Source organism: Bufo bufo, chromosome 3 (assembly GCF_905171765.1).
Source record: "Bufo bufo chromosome 3, aBufBuf1.1, whole genome shotgun sequence".
NCBI classification, from domain to species: Eukaryota; Metazoa; Chordata; class Amphibia; order Anura; family Bufonidae; genus Bufo; species Bufo bufo.
In genome coordinates this window covers 634,871,215-634,888,852 of record NC_053391.1, presented here as the reverse complement: position 1 = coordinate 634,888,852, position 17,638 = coordinate 634,871,215, and the positions used below count along the sequence as shown (strand labels likewise).

General features: G+C 41.3%; 1 protein-coding gene across 1 annotated transcript in view; it reads right to left on the bottom strand.

The window, feature by feature from the left end:
• The window catches only part of FLT1 (fms related receptor tyrosine kinase 1), a 74,226-nt gene that overhangs the window by 18,507 nt on the left and 38,081 nt on the right, over positions 1 to 17,638 (bottom strand). Inside the window, exons 5-10 of the mRNA XM_040426173.1 lie at positions 12,175 to 12,340; positions 11,679 to 11,815; positions 9,735 to 9,909; positions 8,468 to 8,585; positions 3,708 to 3,877; positions 3,455 to 3,608 (exon numbers count right to left, since the gene is read on the bottom strand). Coding sequence (XP_040282107.1) covers positions 3,455 to 3,608; positions 3,708 to 3,877; positions 8,468 to 8,585; positions 9,735 to 9,909; positions 11,679 to 11,815; positions 12,175 to 12,340 — 920 coding nt within the window. The remainder of the gene's footprint in view (positions 1 to 3,454; positions 3,609 to 3,707; positions 3,878 to 8,467; positions 8,586 to 9,734; positions 9,910 to 11,678; positions 11,816 to 12,174; positions 12,341 to 17,638) is intronic.

The following is a 17,638-nucleotide window of genomic DNA, read 5'->3' as shown; positions in this document are numbered from 1 at the left end:
CCTGTGGTTCCTGTACCCAATGCAAAATCTGTAATAGCCCCCGCCCAACTATTACATGACATTTATAGTACTGGTCCCCTCATATACAGCAAAAGAGACCTTTATGGCTCCTTCACCTCCAAGACCAGGTGCGACCCCAACATCTGTACCTTCTAATGTTTGACCCCTGCCAAATAATTTTAAGAATATCATGTACTAAAAAGAAAAAAAGATTTTCAGGGAAATTAAACAATCCTGTCCTAAAGTATATAAAGGGAGTATAGCTTGGAGGCAGTTCAAAGTTATGTGTCTCATGTGCTGGTTGCCGGCAGGGGTGTGGGTATCTAGCTACCCTGCCGAGCCAAGGTTATCCGGATACAATCCACAGTTTTTTACCTTGGCATATGTATTTATTATCACTATGACTTGAGACCTTATATAGTATTAATTAACAATATAATTATTATTACTGTGATTACAATATAGATAGAGGTAAAAATCCTGTTTCACAAATTTAAATGTATTAAAATGACTCACTTATTTCCTAGATTAGAAGAAAAATAGTTTCTGGAAATATAATTTCGCCTTTAAGTACATGAATACTAATTTCCTAATTTAGCATATATAGTCAATCCATTACTGTGGATGTCCATCCTTTTGAGTACCAGTAAATTGGTCCAAGATTCTACCAATCCCTTTGCATAGAAATCAAATTAAATGACAACATACAGTACAGACCAAAAGTTTGGACACACCTTGTCATTCAAAGAGTTTTCTTTATTTTCATGACTAGGAAGGCATCAAAACTATGAATTAACACATGTTGAATTATATAGATAACAAACAAGTGTGAAACAACTGAAAATATGTCATATTCTAGGTTCTTCAAAGTAGCCACCTTTGTCTTTGATTACTGCTTTGCACACTCTTGGCATTCTCTTGATGAGCTTCAAGAGGTAGTCCCCTGAAATGGTCTTCCAACAGTCTTGAAGGAGTTCCCAGAGATGCTTAGCACTTGTTGGCCCTTTTGCCTTCACTCTGCGGTCCAGCTCACCCCAAACCATCTCGATTGGGTTCAGGTCCGGTGACTGTGGAGGCCAGGTCATCTGGCGCAGCACCCCATCACTCGCCTTCATGGTCAAATAGCCCTTACTTTCAAAGTTTTCCCAATTTTTTGGCTGACTGACTGACCTTCATTTCTTAAAGTAATGATGGCCACTCGTTTTTCTTTACTTAGCTGCTTTTTTCTTGCCATAATACAAATTCTAACAGTCTATTCAGTAGGACTATCAGCTGTGTATCCACCTGACTTCTCCTCAACGCAACTGATGGTCCCAACCCCATTTATAAGGCAAGAAATCCCACTTATTAAACCTGACAGGGCACACCTGTAAAGTGAAAACCATTTCAGGGGACTACGTCTTGAAGCTCATCAAGAGAATGCCAAGAGTGTGCAAAGCAGTAATCAAAGCAAAAGGTGGCTACTTTGAAGAACCTAGAATATGACATATTTTCAGTTGTTTCACACTTGTTTGTTATGTATATAATTCCACATGTGTTCATTCATAGTTTTGATGCCTTCAGTGTGAATCTACAATTTTCATAGTCATGAAAATAAAGAAAACTCTTTGAATGAGAAGGTGTGTCCAAACTTTTGGTCTGTACTGTATATGTTGACCACAGCCACCACTAAGCGGAGAATACTACATACTTACTACAAACATTGAGCCCAATAATAAAGTTATGCAGTAACTGTTTAAGCTCCCTCTAGTGGTGGCTAGAGGCAATGAGAATTTTATCATTTAAAGGGAGTTTGCACTTTTGACTGTGCAAACTGCAGATACAGACATATCTGTTGTGGAGCTTTACTCATCAGAAGTACTGTGAGTATGAAGTTTTATTTTGCCAGATTCTGCTCTTGCAAGTGCCCAGGAGGCGGAGCTTTACCGTGAAGTGCTCTCTGCATTGAGCTGCTTCACAAGCCCTCCCTCTACGCTGAGTGACAAATATTTCAATGAATTAATACCGAATTTTGGAAACAAAATGATGAAGTGTTAAAGAGAAGAGATTCACTTTACATTAATGCTAAAATTAAGTCAAAGTCAAACTCCTTATGTCTTCTCTTCTCTTGAATCTGTCCTAGACTATATTTAGATGTGTCCTTTCAAAGACTACATTCAGACATAAACAGCAGCTAACAGACTCTTTGGTCTAAGGCTTGGAATTTCTTCTAACCCTACATTTGTATTTCTGGAATGCGTACCCCGGTTAAAAGCAGCAAATACAACACAACTGTACTCGAAAACTACTACTTAGATAACGCCCTAATAGCTTCATGCAGGTTCACCCATTGCAAAGTCCGGCTCCCTGAGAGGCCTGTAGAAAATTAAATATCGTTTCCTGTTATTGGAATTTTTCATTTTGTTTATAAAATATTGGGAAAATGAACAATTATATAATGACAGGAGTTTTAAGTAAAATTAAAAAAAATATATATTTTCTCAGCCGTACACATTAAAACCAGATGGTGAATCGTGCAAGGATGTTTTTTTGTTTTTTACTTCGTCAAATTCCAGTCTGGACTTAAGGGCTTAATATTCCATTATAAGGCTTTGTCTGTGAAATGAGAAAACAAACCACAGCAAGACTCCATCTCAGCCATTGGCAGCATGGAACTTCACAAATATTTATTCGACATTTGGATTTAATCAATATGTTTGTATGGTAGCTAACCCTTACCCCACTAAATCTTGGAGCTTGTGAAGTGGTCATGTCATCGAAATCATTTATCTCCGATAAAGATGGTGACCAATTATGAAGTGAGGCATCTCCTCAAAAGGGGAGACATTCCAAGGCACAAGCCATAAAAAGTGGCGGGCCAAAGGCAGGTTACCTATTCTGTTATATGAAGAACTACAAATGGAAGATAGATCTGCATGCTACCAATTCTGGATCAAACAACACATACCAAAGAAAAATTACTTTCGTTTCATGCTTAACTTTGAGCTTCGTGTCACACAAGGTCATCAATGTAATGCTGAGATTGAACGTTGCTGGTCAGTTTTTCCATTACAACACTAGACCCTTCATATGTCTCATAGATACTTGGTTTATCAATATAAGGCTACTGACCCATATTGTACATCCAATTTTATATGGAAGCACATAGAGGTACATATGACAATAATGGAGGTATTCTGCCCTGGAAGCAAAAATATGGTGCCATACAAAGGCTTCATTAGACACCATCACGACTTAGAGACTCAATATACCACATGACTTTGCTGTCTTAATCCAATGTTAGGTGTCTCACAGCCATGTGGTACAGTGAGATAAAATAATATGTTCTCAAAATGGACTAAACACATGAATGATACAGAAAAATTGCTGGAACGGCAAGGCAAAGAAGCCAACTGAGTTGCTGTGGGTATCTTCACAGGTTCTTACAAATATGTTGTACCCAGTAGAAACCTACCTTGAGCCAAAGTGTCGCTTGCATGGATGCCAAGTCCAGGTTATTCTGGGTGGTGGAACTCCATATACTGTACATGACAGGGTTTGCCTGCTGCCTAGCATATAAGACTGCGGTTCTTGGATTGACATCGATTTCTCATAAATCTGGGGCTTGACTATTGAACAGAGGAAAAATTTAGATATTACTTATAATCAGATCAGGAGCACATTGACCAGTACCATGAGTGACAGAACATAAGGAGCCACCATCATACCATTAACTGTGAGGGTCATGGTTAAATTTTTGATAAGGTTCCACTGTTTCAGTTTCAGGGACACCATGTATTCTCCGGCATCCTCTTCAGCCACATCTTTAATAGTCAGTACATTGTTGTTTATTATGTACCGTGCACATTTGTCCGCTGCCAATAAATTATTTTTCCACCTATAAAAGAAAGTGAACATGTTAGGTAAGCTGACGATTTCTCGTATTAGTGGGTATTTATAGCATAGTAGGGCTGCAGAGCACCATCTATGGCCCTCCACAGGAGCCGGGACTGGAGCTGCTGCCCCTGTGTGTCTATGCGTGCCTCCACAGTCCCAGCCACCAGAGAGGGAGCAGCCTTTTCCTATAGTGTGCAAGCATGACCACCGCTGCTGGATTGCAGGGTGGTCGTAACCCCTGGATACTAATGTGATAAAAAAATGAATCAAGACAGCAAAGGAGGCAATATGAACAACCACAATACATTAGTAAGTGCCTTGTATTAACTTTCTCTACATGATAAATGCCATTTGGTGAAGTGAGACAACCCCTTTAAGCACGTTGCACATGACTGTTATAAATTATCTTATTTGTTTCGCACAACATTCTGTTTCCTTGCTCTACTACGAGAAATGCTTTATTTATAACAGAGTTCAACAATTAAAGTGACCCTAACTTTGCTCGTGGAACTTACAAAGTACATAAAAATAACTCATGATATTTTTAGAACATGGAATTTGGAACATTTGTGGAAAATAAATTTCTTATTTTCACACAAATCCCCTTCCTAACCTCTAATATTATGACCTCCGCATTCATTGCATGGGAAATAACTTGTGGGGATGATTATACAAGAGTGTAGATGTCTATTTTTTGTAGGATCTATATATAACTATATTTAACAAATTTTGTTCCTGGACATATGAGAATATCTCAAGGAATAGCTAAAGAAAAAAAATCTATTTTACCTTGGTGGATTGTAAAAGATTTTACTACCAGGGTCACAAACCTAAGGTAGGTAGCTAGCTATATTTTCTAAAGTGAATGTATCCACTAATTAAAACCAGGTAGTGATACATGTTATTTTTCAATCTACTTTTATTTTCTGGTTGTAGATTTTTTTAAATCTATTTTTAAACATCTTCCTTAGCTGCTGTTAACAGCATTTAAAGATATGCTTTACCGCAACCACATGGACCTTTTGGCACAATAGACAGGAGATGTTCATTGATGTCTATGAGAGAGTTTTCTAGGCATGCTGTGTGACCCGGGCAGAGGTCATTGGCCACCTATCAATCAGTTATGATCTACACAGGAACCTAGCCTTAAGTGTGCATTTTCTCTGCAGCACCACTACAGGTGAAATAGAGAATTACACCATTCTAATTGAAATCAATATGCTGCATGGTCATCCTGGGTCATCTAGACATTTTAAAATGGTCTTAATAAATGTAAATATCTATTACCATAATCATAGAGGAAAGAACATCATGGTGCCCAAGCATTATTTTTATATAGACCAGTGCTTGAGGGAACTGGGAAGTGCAAGCCCCTGGACAATTTTCCCTTTGCCCTCCTTAAAATCTGACCCTACAAATGATGCTTGGAAGTCGGGACTATTGATAGAACTATCTAAGTATTCTCTGCTTTAGTTGAGATTTTTTTTTTTAAATGTCTAATTTTGGATGGATTCTTATATAGTAAGGGAAACTGTATTTCCCAAAGGAGCTCTGTATAGGAAGTCAACCATGGTGAAGGAAGTAGACAGGTAAGTATCTATGAACAATAAGGCCATTTTACTAGATACTGATCCCTATAGACATCACACTGGACACAAGAGAGAACTTGATATAAAGCCATCAAAGGCACTTGAATTTCAATTATGAAAAGGGACAGGAAAAACATCATTAATTGTTCAGAGCTCATAGAATGATGTGAACTGGAATACCTTCACTGCCGCAGAACCTTATGGGAAACGTGAGTCCATGACCTTAGGGCATGATTAGCAATTGATTGTCTTCCATTGCTATTTCAGGAACTGAAAGTATGGAGGCTATTCCCCTTCGCTTTATTTGTTTTCCTAATTGGATCCGTCACACAAACCTTTGTTTCAGGTTTAATACATTAGGCCAGTGGCAGGGCTACGAAGCTCCAGATCTGCCCCATAGATAGCATTGTTTATTAAAGGTGTTTTTGCATCTTATTTTTTAATTTTAGAATATTCTGCGTTACTGCCAAGAAACGACTACAATAGTTAATTTAGGTAAACCACAAAAAGAATGGGTGCACTATACCAATGACGAAGTTTGAAGCGCTAGAAATAGTAATCCTGATCAGCTCTTTAATAATTGAAGGAGAAAAGTTGCAACTTTGTGACAATATCGGAATTTTTGCAATATTCTTTTGCAATCTCTTCTCCGATAGGTAAAAATTGAAGATGCCACTGTGGTTTTAGCATAATTCGCTTTTGATTTCGGGAAGTTAAAGAGGTCTTCTGGTTATATAAAGTTATAACTATTAGATCAGTGGGGATCTTACCGCTGGTACCCCCAGACTACAGGGCTCGTCTATCTCAGGAGCTCTGCTCCGTTCATTTTGGGTGGGGGGGGGGTTGGCGGGCCATGAGGTCACCATTCTAGTCATTGGTGTGGTCCCAGCGGTAGGACCTCCACTAATCTAACAGTTACTCCGTATCCTGTAGATATGGGATAACTTCATATAATAGGAATACTTCTTTAAATTCACGGAATCCCCCCACATTCATCTTTCTTCTTGTGTGGAAGATGAAAAGAGACAATTTGGGTGCCATGAGGTGCCCGGCCTTCTCGTACATTGCCACTAAGATATTTGGATCACCCTCTCTTAAGCCTCCAAGTTTTTGTTTTGTGAGGGCAGAAGAAGTTGTTGGGAAATGGTTACTGCTTTGGGCTCTGATCTGAACACCATCAACTCTGTCTAGGATTACATGAAGGGACAAAAGGATTTGAGCAAGCCTACACCACAAAAGATCTATGGTTAGTTCTCTAAGATGTTTAGAACAACTTCCCTGTAGAGTTCCTTCAAAAGCTGTGTGTAAGGGTGCCTAGAAGAACCGATTCTGTTTTGAAGGCAAAGGGTGGTCACACCAAATATTGAGTGGATGTAGATTTTTCTTTTGTACATTCACTCTGAATTTTGTTAATTTCTATTTTTGAAAGCATTCTTACTTTGCAGCATTTTATTCCACACCTGCCTACAACTTTTGCAGAGTACTATATATACATATCTTTACAAGTGGTGGTGCAAAGAAAACATACTAAACACTTGGAAAGCTCAACAAGGTGTACTAACATGTGATGTGTAATGTCCAAAGTCCATACATGGCAGTAAGTCGGAAAGGGGAACTCCACTACCTTACAGTACAGGAGTGCCTACAAGAAACCCCCCAAGAACATATAAGCTCCATGCAGATATTATCCCTGGTCAGATCAAACCCAGGACCCCAGTGCTGTAAAGAAACTGTGCTAACCATTGACCTACAGTAGTGTCCAGTAAACATGTCAATCACAATTATTTTTATCACTTTTAGCAAATCTTCAATTTGTTACCCTAGCTTATATGTACAGTAAATACCCTGACCAAGCCTGGCATCCAGCACTGTTCAACCCATCCCGAGCTACTCCCTGCTATCAGGACTCTTCCCCCTTCATACAAAGCTCTTGTTTTCATAACTGTAAACAGATCAATGCACAGGTCACTGTCTGTTACATAATCAGTAAAATCTCCTGCTGTGAGAAGCTCCGTGATATGATTGGCTGCTGTGTGTTTTATCCCCTCCTACTTTGAAGGAGGGGCACATGGATCACAGTGTAATTATTACAAGGCACGAAAGCAGCATTACAAAATAAAAGAAAAATATAAATTGGATCCGTAAAGATGTTTGGAATAACTTGGTACTCTGTGTTTTGTAGTTAGAAACAGTTACTTGGCAAAGCAACACTAGGAATAATAGTTGAATCAGCATGTCCTACAGCGGAAAAAAAAGCCCAAAGTGTAAATATAGTCTGCAGTCTGGCAATCGCCGCTAAAGGACATGACTCATTGGAAGGAAAGCCCAGTGTGGTGTCGATTTGTAAGCTATAAAGACCAAATTGCTTAATATTATAGGGAAATGAGGGTAAACCACAGTGCCAGGGAAATGATTATTGAAAAACCACTTCTGAGGGGCCAGGCATATGGCAGAGCAGAACCTACATGGCAGCATATGGAGTTGGAAGCAATGCATATACCGCTGCATGGCACCTCTGTATGGTACTGTACCGTGGAGCCATATGGAGGCACAGGGGTACAGTATGGCTCCATAGACGTCTATGGAACTTGTTCCATAAGCACTAAAAGTTCTCAGAATATTAAGACCAATTTTAAAGGGAACCTGTCACCGGGATTTTGTGTATAGAGCTGAGGACATGGGTTGCTAGATGGCCGCTAGCACATCTGCAATACCCAGTCCCCATAGCTCTGTGTGCTTGTATTGTGTAAAAAAAACGATTTAATAGATATGCAAATTAACCTGAGATGAGTCCTGTACGTGAGATGAGTCAGGGACAGGACTCATCTCAGGTTCATTTGCATATCTATTAAATCGTTTTTGTTACACAATAAAAGCACACAGAGCTATGGGGACTGGATATTGCGGATGTGCTAGCGGCCATCTAGCAACCCATGTCCTCAGCTCTATACACAAAATCCCGGTGACAAAGTTCCCTTTAAAGAAGGCAAACTCTCCCTTACCATGTAATTTCTGGAGGAGGAAATGCTCTCACTTTCACTGCAATGTGATAAAACTTCTGTCCCACTTCAGCTTCTAATACACCTGTCTTCCGAGGTTTAACATTAATGTAAGGAGCAGCTGCAAAATAAAGGAAATATAACAATAAAGTTCTCATTTATTCAATGAAAAATGCCTACAAGTGTCATAACACGCATTAGAAAAGTGATATGACTGACAGCATTTTAATCTTCTTTTACCACATGTGCGATGCATTTGAAACATGGGGTTGTGGCCAATTAACTCGTGTTGGTTCTGCCAAAGTCATTATTGACTTGCCCTATTTACTCAAATATGCAACCCCTTGTTATATACTGTATTTTACTCATAGACGTGGATCCTTCTATGAACCGCTCTCTATTAGTTATAGTTCTTGAAACTGGAGAACCACCAGTCACCTATTGAAAGCAAGGAGCACCATACGAGGCCAATAGGAATGGGGTTAGAAAAAAAGGGTCTGCTGTTTTTCAGAAATAGTGCCGCCCTTGCCCACGCCTTTGTCTGTTATTGCTGCTCTGCCCAAGTCAAGTTGGAGATGAGATGCAATGCCAGACACAGTCCATGGACAAGAGTGGTGCGGTTTTTGGAAAAAAGCTGAATTAGTGGTTTCCTACTTCACGAGATCAGAAAGCTCCTGGGGGTATTTCTTTACTTCAACAGTTCAGCTTTTGTTTGAGAGGGTGTTCAGAGGCCCCCAGGGATCAGGTGTTTTCACCATGGACCAGTCCTTTGAAGGTATTACATTCATAAGAATGGCCGACCCTGTAATACACGGACTGATTGGACCCACCAGACCAAGAGCTGCTCTTTGTGAGCTGATCCCTGCATTGGCTAATAGAGGCCATGGGGCTCATTTACTAAAGACTGACATTCTACAAGCCAATCCCCACCGGAGGAAGAGTCAACCAAGTTATTAAGAGGTGCACTGCTCTTAATAAATTTGTCTCATCTTCCACTGTCCTTGTGCCAGAACTGAAATCTACTCCAGACAGGATGGAATCGATTTCTGGTGTGATATATGGCAGTTTTCTGGCACACATGTTGTTAAATGAGTCCCTTGTCTCCTTCTGCCCACACTACTCACATTTTTTGGAAAAGTGGAGAGGATGTCGAAAAAAGCCAAAAAGTCACAAAACTATGTCTGAAAACGTCAATTGCAACTTTTCTACATCAGAAAACTGCTGTGGTAAATGACCCTTGTAGTCATTTTATTTTTTTAGTAAATCTTACCGTGAACACGAAGTGTTGTATTGACGGTTTTGGTTGATGGACCGTTCTTCGCGGTGCAGATATACGAGCCTTGGTCGATGCTCCTTACTTTGTGAATAAATAGCATGCTGTACACCACTGCTTCTGAGTCTGATAAAACTATCCTCTTGATTATGGAGGCCAGCCTGCCAAATTGCTAAAGAAAACAAAAAATTGTAGTTAGAAACTGGTGCTCTTTGTGGTCACCTGGTCATCACATTACTCCATGATTGTTACTTTGTTACCATGCTTTTATTTACAAACATGTTTCTCATGTATGGTTACTTTCTATTATTATTATTATTTCTTTTCTATTATTATATATAATTTTTTAACGTGTAGATTTCCTTTTTAAATGAGCAGCAGATACCCCTTTGTAGCTCTTATTTTACACATGGCAAAATATTAACACAGCGCTTTTACTTTGTAGAGGAAACGATGTGAACAGTCCGTCCAGTGCACAGTAGTTGGGTCGCGTCACCCATGAAATACTGACTCTTTCACACGACCGTATGGCTTTTCAGTGTTTTGCGGTCCGTTTTTTTCACAGATCCATTGTTCCGTTTTTTGTTTCCATTGTGTTTCAGTTTCTGTTCCGTTTTTCCGTATGGCATATACAGTATACAGTAATTACATAGAAAAAATTGGGCTGGGCATAACATTTTCAATAGATGGTTCCACAAAAACGGAACGGATACAGAAGACATACGGATGCATTTCCGTATGTGTTCCGTTTTTTGGTGGACATATTGACTTAAATGGAGCCACGGAACGTGATTTGCGGGCAATAATAGGACATGTTCTATCTTTCAAAGGAACGGAAAAACGGAAATACGGAAACGGAATGCATACGGAGTACATTCCGTTTTTGTTTTTTATGCGGAACCATTGAAACGAATGGTACCGTATACGGAACACAAAAAAAGGAACGTAAACTGGAAAAAAAAAACGGTCATGTGAAAGAGGCCTCAGAGGAATATTCGACAGCTCTACGGTGTGGGTGCCGTACTGTCTGGTAGTGATTGTGCTGAGAGAGATTATATGTGCTTTACCTATGGATGCTATATGCTATCATCACAAAATTTAAAGGGGTATTATGATTTCAGCAAATTAAGATGAATAATTGTAAAAAGAAAAGGATAACATTTCATCACATACTTTCTGCCTCAATTCCTCATGTTTTTTAAGATCTCTGCTTGCCATGATTCCGTAGGAACCTTCATAGTGTTCCTCCTGGCCATGAAGATGGATACACAGATTATTGCTTGTTACATTTACAGTTCAGATGTCAGAGCCGCCTGTGTGTCCATCAGGTGATGAGGAAAACATTTTATTCAGTGGAATTAAAGGGGTTTTCCGGGCTTTTCATATTGATGACCTATCCTCAGGATAGGTCATCAATATCAGGTCAGCGGGGGTCCGCTGTATGAGGAGATGGGGCATGAAGTGCGCGTGTGCTGTCTCCTGTCTCTCTTCCTGTTAGCCGCTGCTTTGCCATAAAAATACAGCAGTGAGCATGAAGAGAGAAGGGAGGCGGCACGTGCGCACTGCGCGCGCCGTCTCCTCATACAGCTGATCGGTGGGGGTGCTGAATGTCTGACCCCCCGCCGATATGATATTAATGACCTATCCTGAGGATAGGTCATCAATAGAAAATGCCTGGACAATTCCTTTAAACAGTAAAGGGTCTCATTGAGCAACTGGAATCAGCGATCTTGAAAACCGGGAGGAATTGGTACAGGAAGTACCAGTATACTGGAAATTGAATAACTTCTTTTTATACCCGATTGCTCAAAACTAAAAATATGCCTTCATTTCTGTTTTATAGCTGTGTTGCTATAATGCATCCAGTCCTACACTGTAGCAAATGACAGACGTGGATGGATATGTGGAGTGAAGAGAGATATAGTAACGGTCCTTTCTTACCATTCCAGGATATGTCCACTGTATTTCGGCTCTTGAATTCAGATCGGTAGTGACAGTACAATTAATTGCCAGGTTGGCATTACGCAGCAGCCTGATGGAATCTGGCACATCAAGCCACACTTTACGGATTTCAGTAGCTGCAAAAACAAACAAACCAAAAAAAATCATTGTAAAAAACAGTGTAAACTATAATGGAAGGAAGCAGAAGCATCATAGCAAAGAGACACCTCTGGTGACAGGTTATCTCCCCTGAGGACATGTTGAAATCAAACATGCCTGACCCCTCTATCAAAATCTAATGCTGGGGTATAATCAGAACTTCCCCATAGACAATCGATAGTAGACTGGTTCAACTAAAAACAAGGTTTGGCCGACATTTATCTAATGTGTATGGCCCTCCCCATGGCACCAAGCAACCAAATGGTTTGTTTCTATGGGCAGATATACTCTTAAAAATGAAGAAAAAGAGCAAAATGTAACTATACATGTTACTTACACTCTCTGTGGGTGAAGTAGGTGGAAGTGTGTGTGACTCCATTAACTTTGGCTTCACATATTAACAGGCCGAAAAACGGTTGTGTTGGTTTTCGAATAATGAAGCCTTTTTTATTATCCCAGACAATGTTCTTGTCACCAGGGACAGACAATACACGTCCATAGATCTAATGGGGAACCAAGAGAAACATGTTAATGTACAGTAAAATATCGCATCATTACTTGTGCAGTGAAGATCTAAAAGAAGCTTGTCAAGAGATGATCCTTCTATAGATCACAGGTGTACCAGCCCCTGAACATCCAGTTTAGTATGCCAAGCTCATGACTAGCGAATCGAAGTGGAATTCGATCCGAATTTAAGGAAAAATTTGATTCGAATTTCCTCACGCTTCGTGGTAACGAATCACATTTTTTCCTAAAATGGCTGCTGCACGTGTTAGGACATGGAGCAAGGAACTCTGGGAACGAGGGATCACCCACAATGCCATGCATGCAGCCAATCAGCAGCCAGCCAGCCCTGTGACGTCACAGCCCTATAAATAGCCTCAGCCAGGGGAGTTGCTAGAATAAAACATTCGGGTCCTGGGCCCCTGATGTTTTGTCCCAGGCCCCGAATGTACTGCCTGCCTGCTAGATACAACTGTATTGCCATCCTCAGGACGGCAATACAATTGAATCTAATGCCCTGCAAGAGCTGAAGGACCTGTGATGACATCACAGGTCATGTGATCTGTGCTTAAATGCAGTAGCTGAAAAGGACCTGCGATGATGTCACCGTCATGTGACCAGTGCAAGAGAGGATGGCTCAGCAGTGAAGAGAAGTCCTGGGAAAAAGCTGTGGTCAGGTCTGGTACATGAGGAGAGGTAAGTGAAGGGGTAGATTACTCAGTGTGAGAGGCAGAGCAATTTTGGGAGTTGTAGTTATTTAACTGTGACTGTATGTTAGGGCTGAAGGGAGGGAAGTTATTTACATGGGACAGTGGGGTGGAGTAATGTTATTTACATGGGACTGAAAGTTGAGGGAGTGAGGTTATTTACATGGGAATGCATGTTGAAAGTGGCTGGGGCAGGGTGATGTTATTTACATGGGACTATATGTTGAAGGCGGCTGTGGGAGGGAGTGATATTATTTACATGGGACTGAATGTTGAGGGGTAATGGGATTTACATGGGACTGCATGTTGGAGGTGGCTGGGGAGGGGGAGATTTTATTTACATCGTACAGTATGTTGAAAGTGACTGGGGAAGGAAGTGATGTTATTTACATGGGACTGAATATTGAGGAGGTGATGTTATTTACATGGGACTGTATGTTGAAGGCGGCTGGGTAAGGGGTTATGTTCTTTACATGAGACTGTATGTTGAAGGCGGCTGGGGAGGGGGTAATGTTATTTACGTGGGACTGTATATTGAGGGGTGCAGGAGAGATGGTGTGATGTTATTTACATGGGACTGTATTTTAGAGGGGGCTGTAGATAAAAAGGGATGTTATTTACATGGGACTGTATATTGGAGGGGGCTGGAGAGATAGTGTGATGGTATTTACATGGAACTCTATGGCGGTGAATGGAAATAATGTTAATTACATGGGACTGTATGGTGGAGAGGCTGAGAAATTATAATTTTGGAGGACAGTAAACAGAGGAATATAACTACAGGGGGCACTGCAGGGGGCATTATAAATACTGGGAGGGCTTCAGGGCGAGCATTATAACAGTAGGGGGCGATATAAATACTGGGGCACTTCAGGGTGAGCATTATAACAGTAGGGGGCATTACAAATACTGGGGGCACTGTGGGGGCATTTTAAATCCAGGAGACATTAGGGTTCTTATTACTACTGGGGGCTCTATAGGAGGGACTTAAAGATCCGCATTATTTCTACTAAGAGCACTGTGGGGGTCTTATTACTACTGAGGGGTCAGTAGATAGCTTTATTACCACTGGGGGAACAATAGGGGGGCCTTATTTCTACTGGTGGGGGGCTCTGAAAGGGCATTATTAATACTGGAGGGCTCTTCAACTGATGGGGGCACTCTTGGGGAGCATTATCACAGTTGGGGGCACTGTAGGGGGCAGTATTACTAATGAGGGCACTCTAGAAGGGAATTACTATTGGTGGGACTATGAGGAGCACTATCACTATGGGGGGAACTCATTTTTCTTCAGGATAGTATTTGGGGGTACAGAAAAATGAGGAAGCTAAGGTGTTTGTGGGTCACACTCTGCAGAGATGAGGCGGCTGAGAAAAGTTGTCCGGACGGAATGGAGAAGATGATGACAGAGAAGATCTACATCAGAGGAGACGTCACCTGGGAGGAACTGGATGTGAGAGGTACGTGCTGCTGTATAGCTGTATAGCTATAGCGGGGTTAGGGGTCGGTTGGTCGACTTAGAGAATTGGGCCATATGCATTCGGGCTTGGGCCCCGGATCTTTTGTGACCCTAGCAACGCCCCTGGCCTCAGCCATCTTGGATTCAGCCATTTTCCAGTGTACTTAGTGCAGGGAGAGATGTCAGCAAGCGCTAGGGACAATGGTAGAAAAGACTTTAAAACTTTTATTTTGCTGTAAAGAAGTTCAGGGAAAGGATAGGGAGGAATCATTCCACAGTATTGAAGCAGAACAGGGTTCAGTAGGGGCGTTTACAGCCTGGGTAATAGGAACAATCCTATTACCCCTTGCTGCACTGACTGGGGATCCAAATTGCCATTATGCAGCTCTGTAATTGCAGCAAACCGTTCTTGTTATTGGGGTGCAAGTGCTGTTTGATGCAGTCATTAACAGGGTTTACTGCAAGGAAATATTTCTACGTCTTATTTGCCCTTGTGCGGTGCAGTTATATGTTTGAAAGCATTTTGTGGCTTGTGTTGGTAGGAAAAAAGGGCTTATTAGCCGTTATGTGGGGAAGTGAGAAAATTACAGCCCTTTTTGGCGTGTATTAGTGGCAAAAAAATATATATTATTTGCCGTTCAGCGGTGCAGTTATATGTTCTAAAGCCCTTTTTTGCGTGTATTAGTGGCACAAAAAAGTATTTGCCGTTGTGTGGTAAAGTAAGAAAATTACAGCCCTTTGTGAAGTGTATTAGTGGAAAAAAATATATATTTGCCGTTCAGCGGTGCAGTGATATGTTCTAAAGTCCTTTTTGGCGTGTATTAGTGGCAAAAAAAAGGGCTTTTTAGCTGTTGTGTGGTGAAGTGAAAAAACTACAGACTTTTTGGGGGTCTTTTAATTTTCTTTTTATTTATTTGATCTAACAGTATGTCAGACAGAGAAGTGCCAGGCCCTGCACAGGGGAGTGGCAGAGGCCTAAATGTTTCTGGCGCAGGCAGAGGTTGCATCAGAGTAAGGGGGCGTGGCAGCAGGTGTTGCAGCGAGATGCCTGAGCTCCCGGTGTCATCTAGCGGTCGTGTCTTGACCAGCAACCCTGCGGTTCTTGAATGGTTGACTCCACACTGTTATTGTGCCACCTGGTGGCCTCCTCCTGATGCTGCTGCTGCCACCTCCACACTGTCATTGTGCCACTCTGTGGCCTCCTGATGCTGCTGTTGCCACCTCCACACTGTCATTGTGCCACTCTGTGGCCTCCTTCTGATGCTGCCAACACCTCCACACTGTCATTGTGCCACTCTGTGGCCTCCTGATGCTGCTGCCACCTCCACGCTGTCATTTTGCCACTCTGTGGCCTCCTCCTGATGCTGCTGCCACCTACATACTCTATCATTGGGCCACTCTGTGGACTTCTCATGCTGTTACCACTCTCCCCACTTCATGAATGGGCCACTATTTTGCCTTTCGGCCTGGCTGACATCATCATTTATTTGACCCTTCTTCTTCTGATCTGTCAGAAGGAAGGAACAATGAGACGCACAATGGATCCTGTCTATGTAACAGCTCTAAGGCCTGCATGATATGGTCCCTATTTTGCTTTAGAATTGGCTTATGATTTGGTAGCCAAAAGCAGGAGTGGGTACAAAACTCAGAAGACATGCAAATATTACCTTCACGTGTCATCTCTGTTTTAGATCCACTCCTATTTTTTTGGGGGCTTTAGCAATACTGATGGATTACTAACCAAATGCTGACCGAGTAAAGGTGGATGCTCCACAGACAGGGTCCGTTTTTTGGGGGTTATTGTTCTGATGGATCAGAGGTAGAGCAAAATAATCAGTGACGTCAACACAAACTTACTGCTGACACCCTCTCCACTCTGTCGGGGGGGGGGGGCTCTACTTGTATAAGCGTTTAATAGAACAGGTTCTGTAGACATCTATGTGGAATCAGCTGCCGACGGTGTAAAAGGAGTGCGCTTCTTCTTGACGCTAACATTAACCTGTAAGGCTGAGTTCACATTTGGTCAGTTTTGGCCCCATCACTGCCCAAATAAGTGAAGTGTGCAGTGATTCTAAGAGTGACGCCTGTCATCTGCATGTCATACTGACTGACAGTATTATTTCACTACCACTAGCAGACTCCCTATGCGTGTTACTGCAAGGCACAGTGTTATACACCACTATAAAGACTCTCTGCAGCCAGAAAATAGACGTTTTTTAACGCGATTCACCACAAATAAATTTGGATCGAACCAAATTTTTTCGAAAAATTCGGCGAACTGGCTGAATTGACTAATCATGGGAATCCAAACAGAACTTCAACCCTTCATGGATGTATTGTTGGCAACTACAATAAACTTGGTAAAGCATTAAAGGGCTAATATATAGAAAAAACATGTCTGCTTTCTTTTAGAAACAGGGCTACACCTGTCCATGGGTTACATCTGGTATACAGCTCAGCTCCAATGAAGTGAATGGAACTGAGCTGCAGTCCCACACATAACCTGTGAAGGGGAGTGACACTATTTTTTAAGAAAGCAGATGCGTTTTTCTAATTCTGGAATGTATGGATTGTATTCGTCTATATGGCAATTATCCTACAGAGCATAAAATATGACTGTGTCCTAAATTGAATATCTCAAGCTAAAGTGATTCTTTTTTTTTTACATATTTTTATAAACATAGAGTTAAATTGTTCATTTTTGGGTGCCTCTAGCCACCACTAGAGGGAGCTCAAGAGCAAACTGCCTACTGTTTGTCTATTGAATTCAATGCATGCTACCATGTGGCGCCTCCATACAGCTCCATATCAATTGGCAGTGCAGTTGGATAGAAGACCCTCTGTAAGGCCAAGTTCTTACATATTTGGTCTGTTATTTCCATCAGTGATTGTCAGCCTAAACCAGGTGCAGGTCAAAAACACAGAACGGGTGCAGATATTTCTATTATACTTTATTCCTGTGTAGATTTCACTACTCGTTTTGGCTGACAATAACTATGCTTGTGGTCTGTTGCTGTCCCGAGCATAAATGCACAACTGCATTTGGGGTTGAGCATTTCCTGCCTTTTGAGACCACGTATTTTTGTCATTTAAATCGTATATTTATATGTGGAGGTGTATAAACTCCAGTC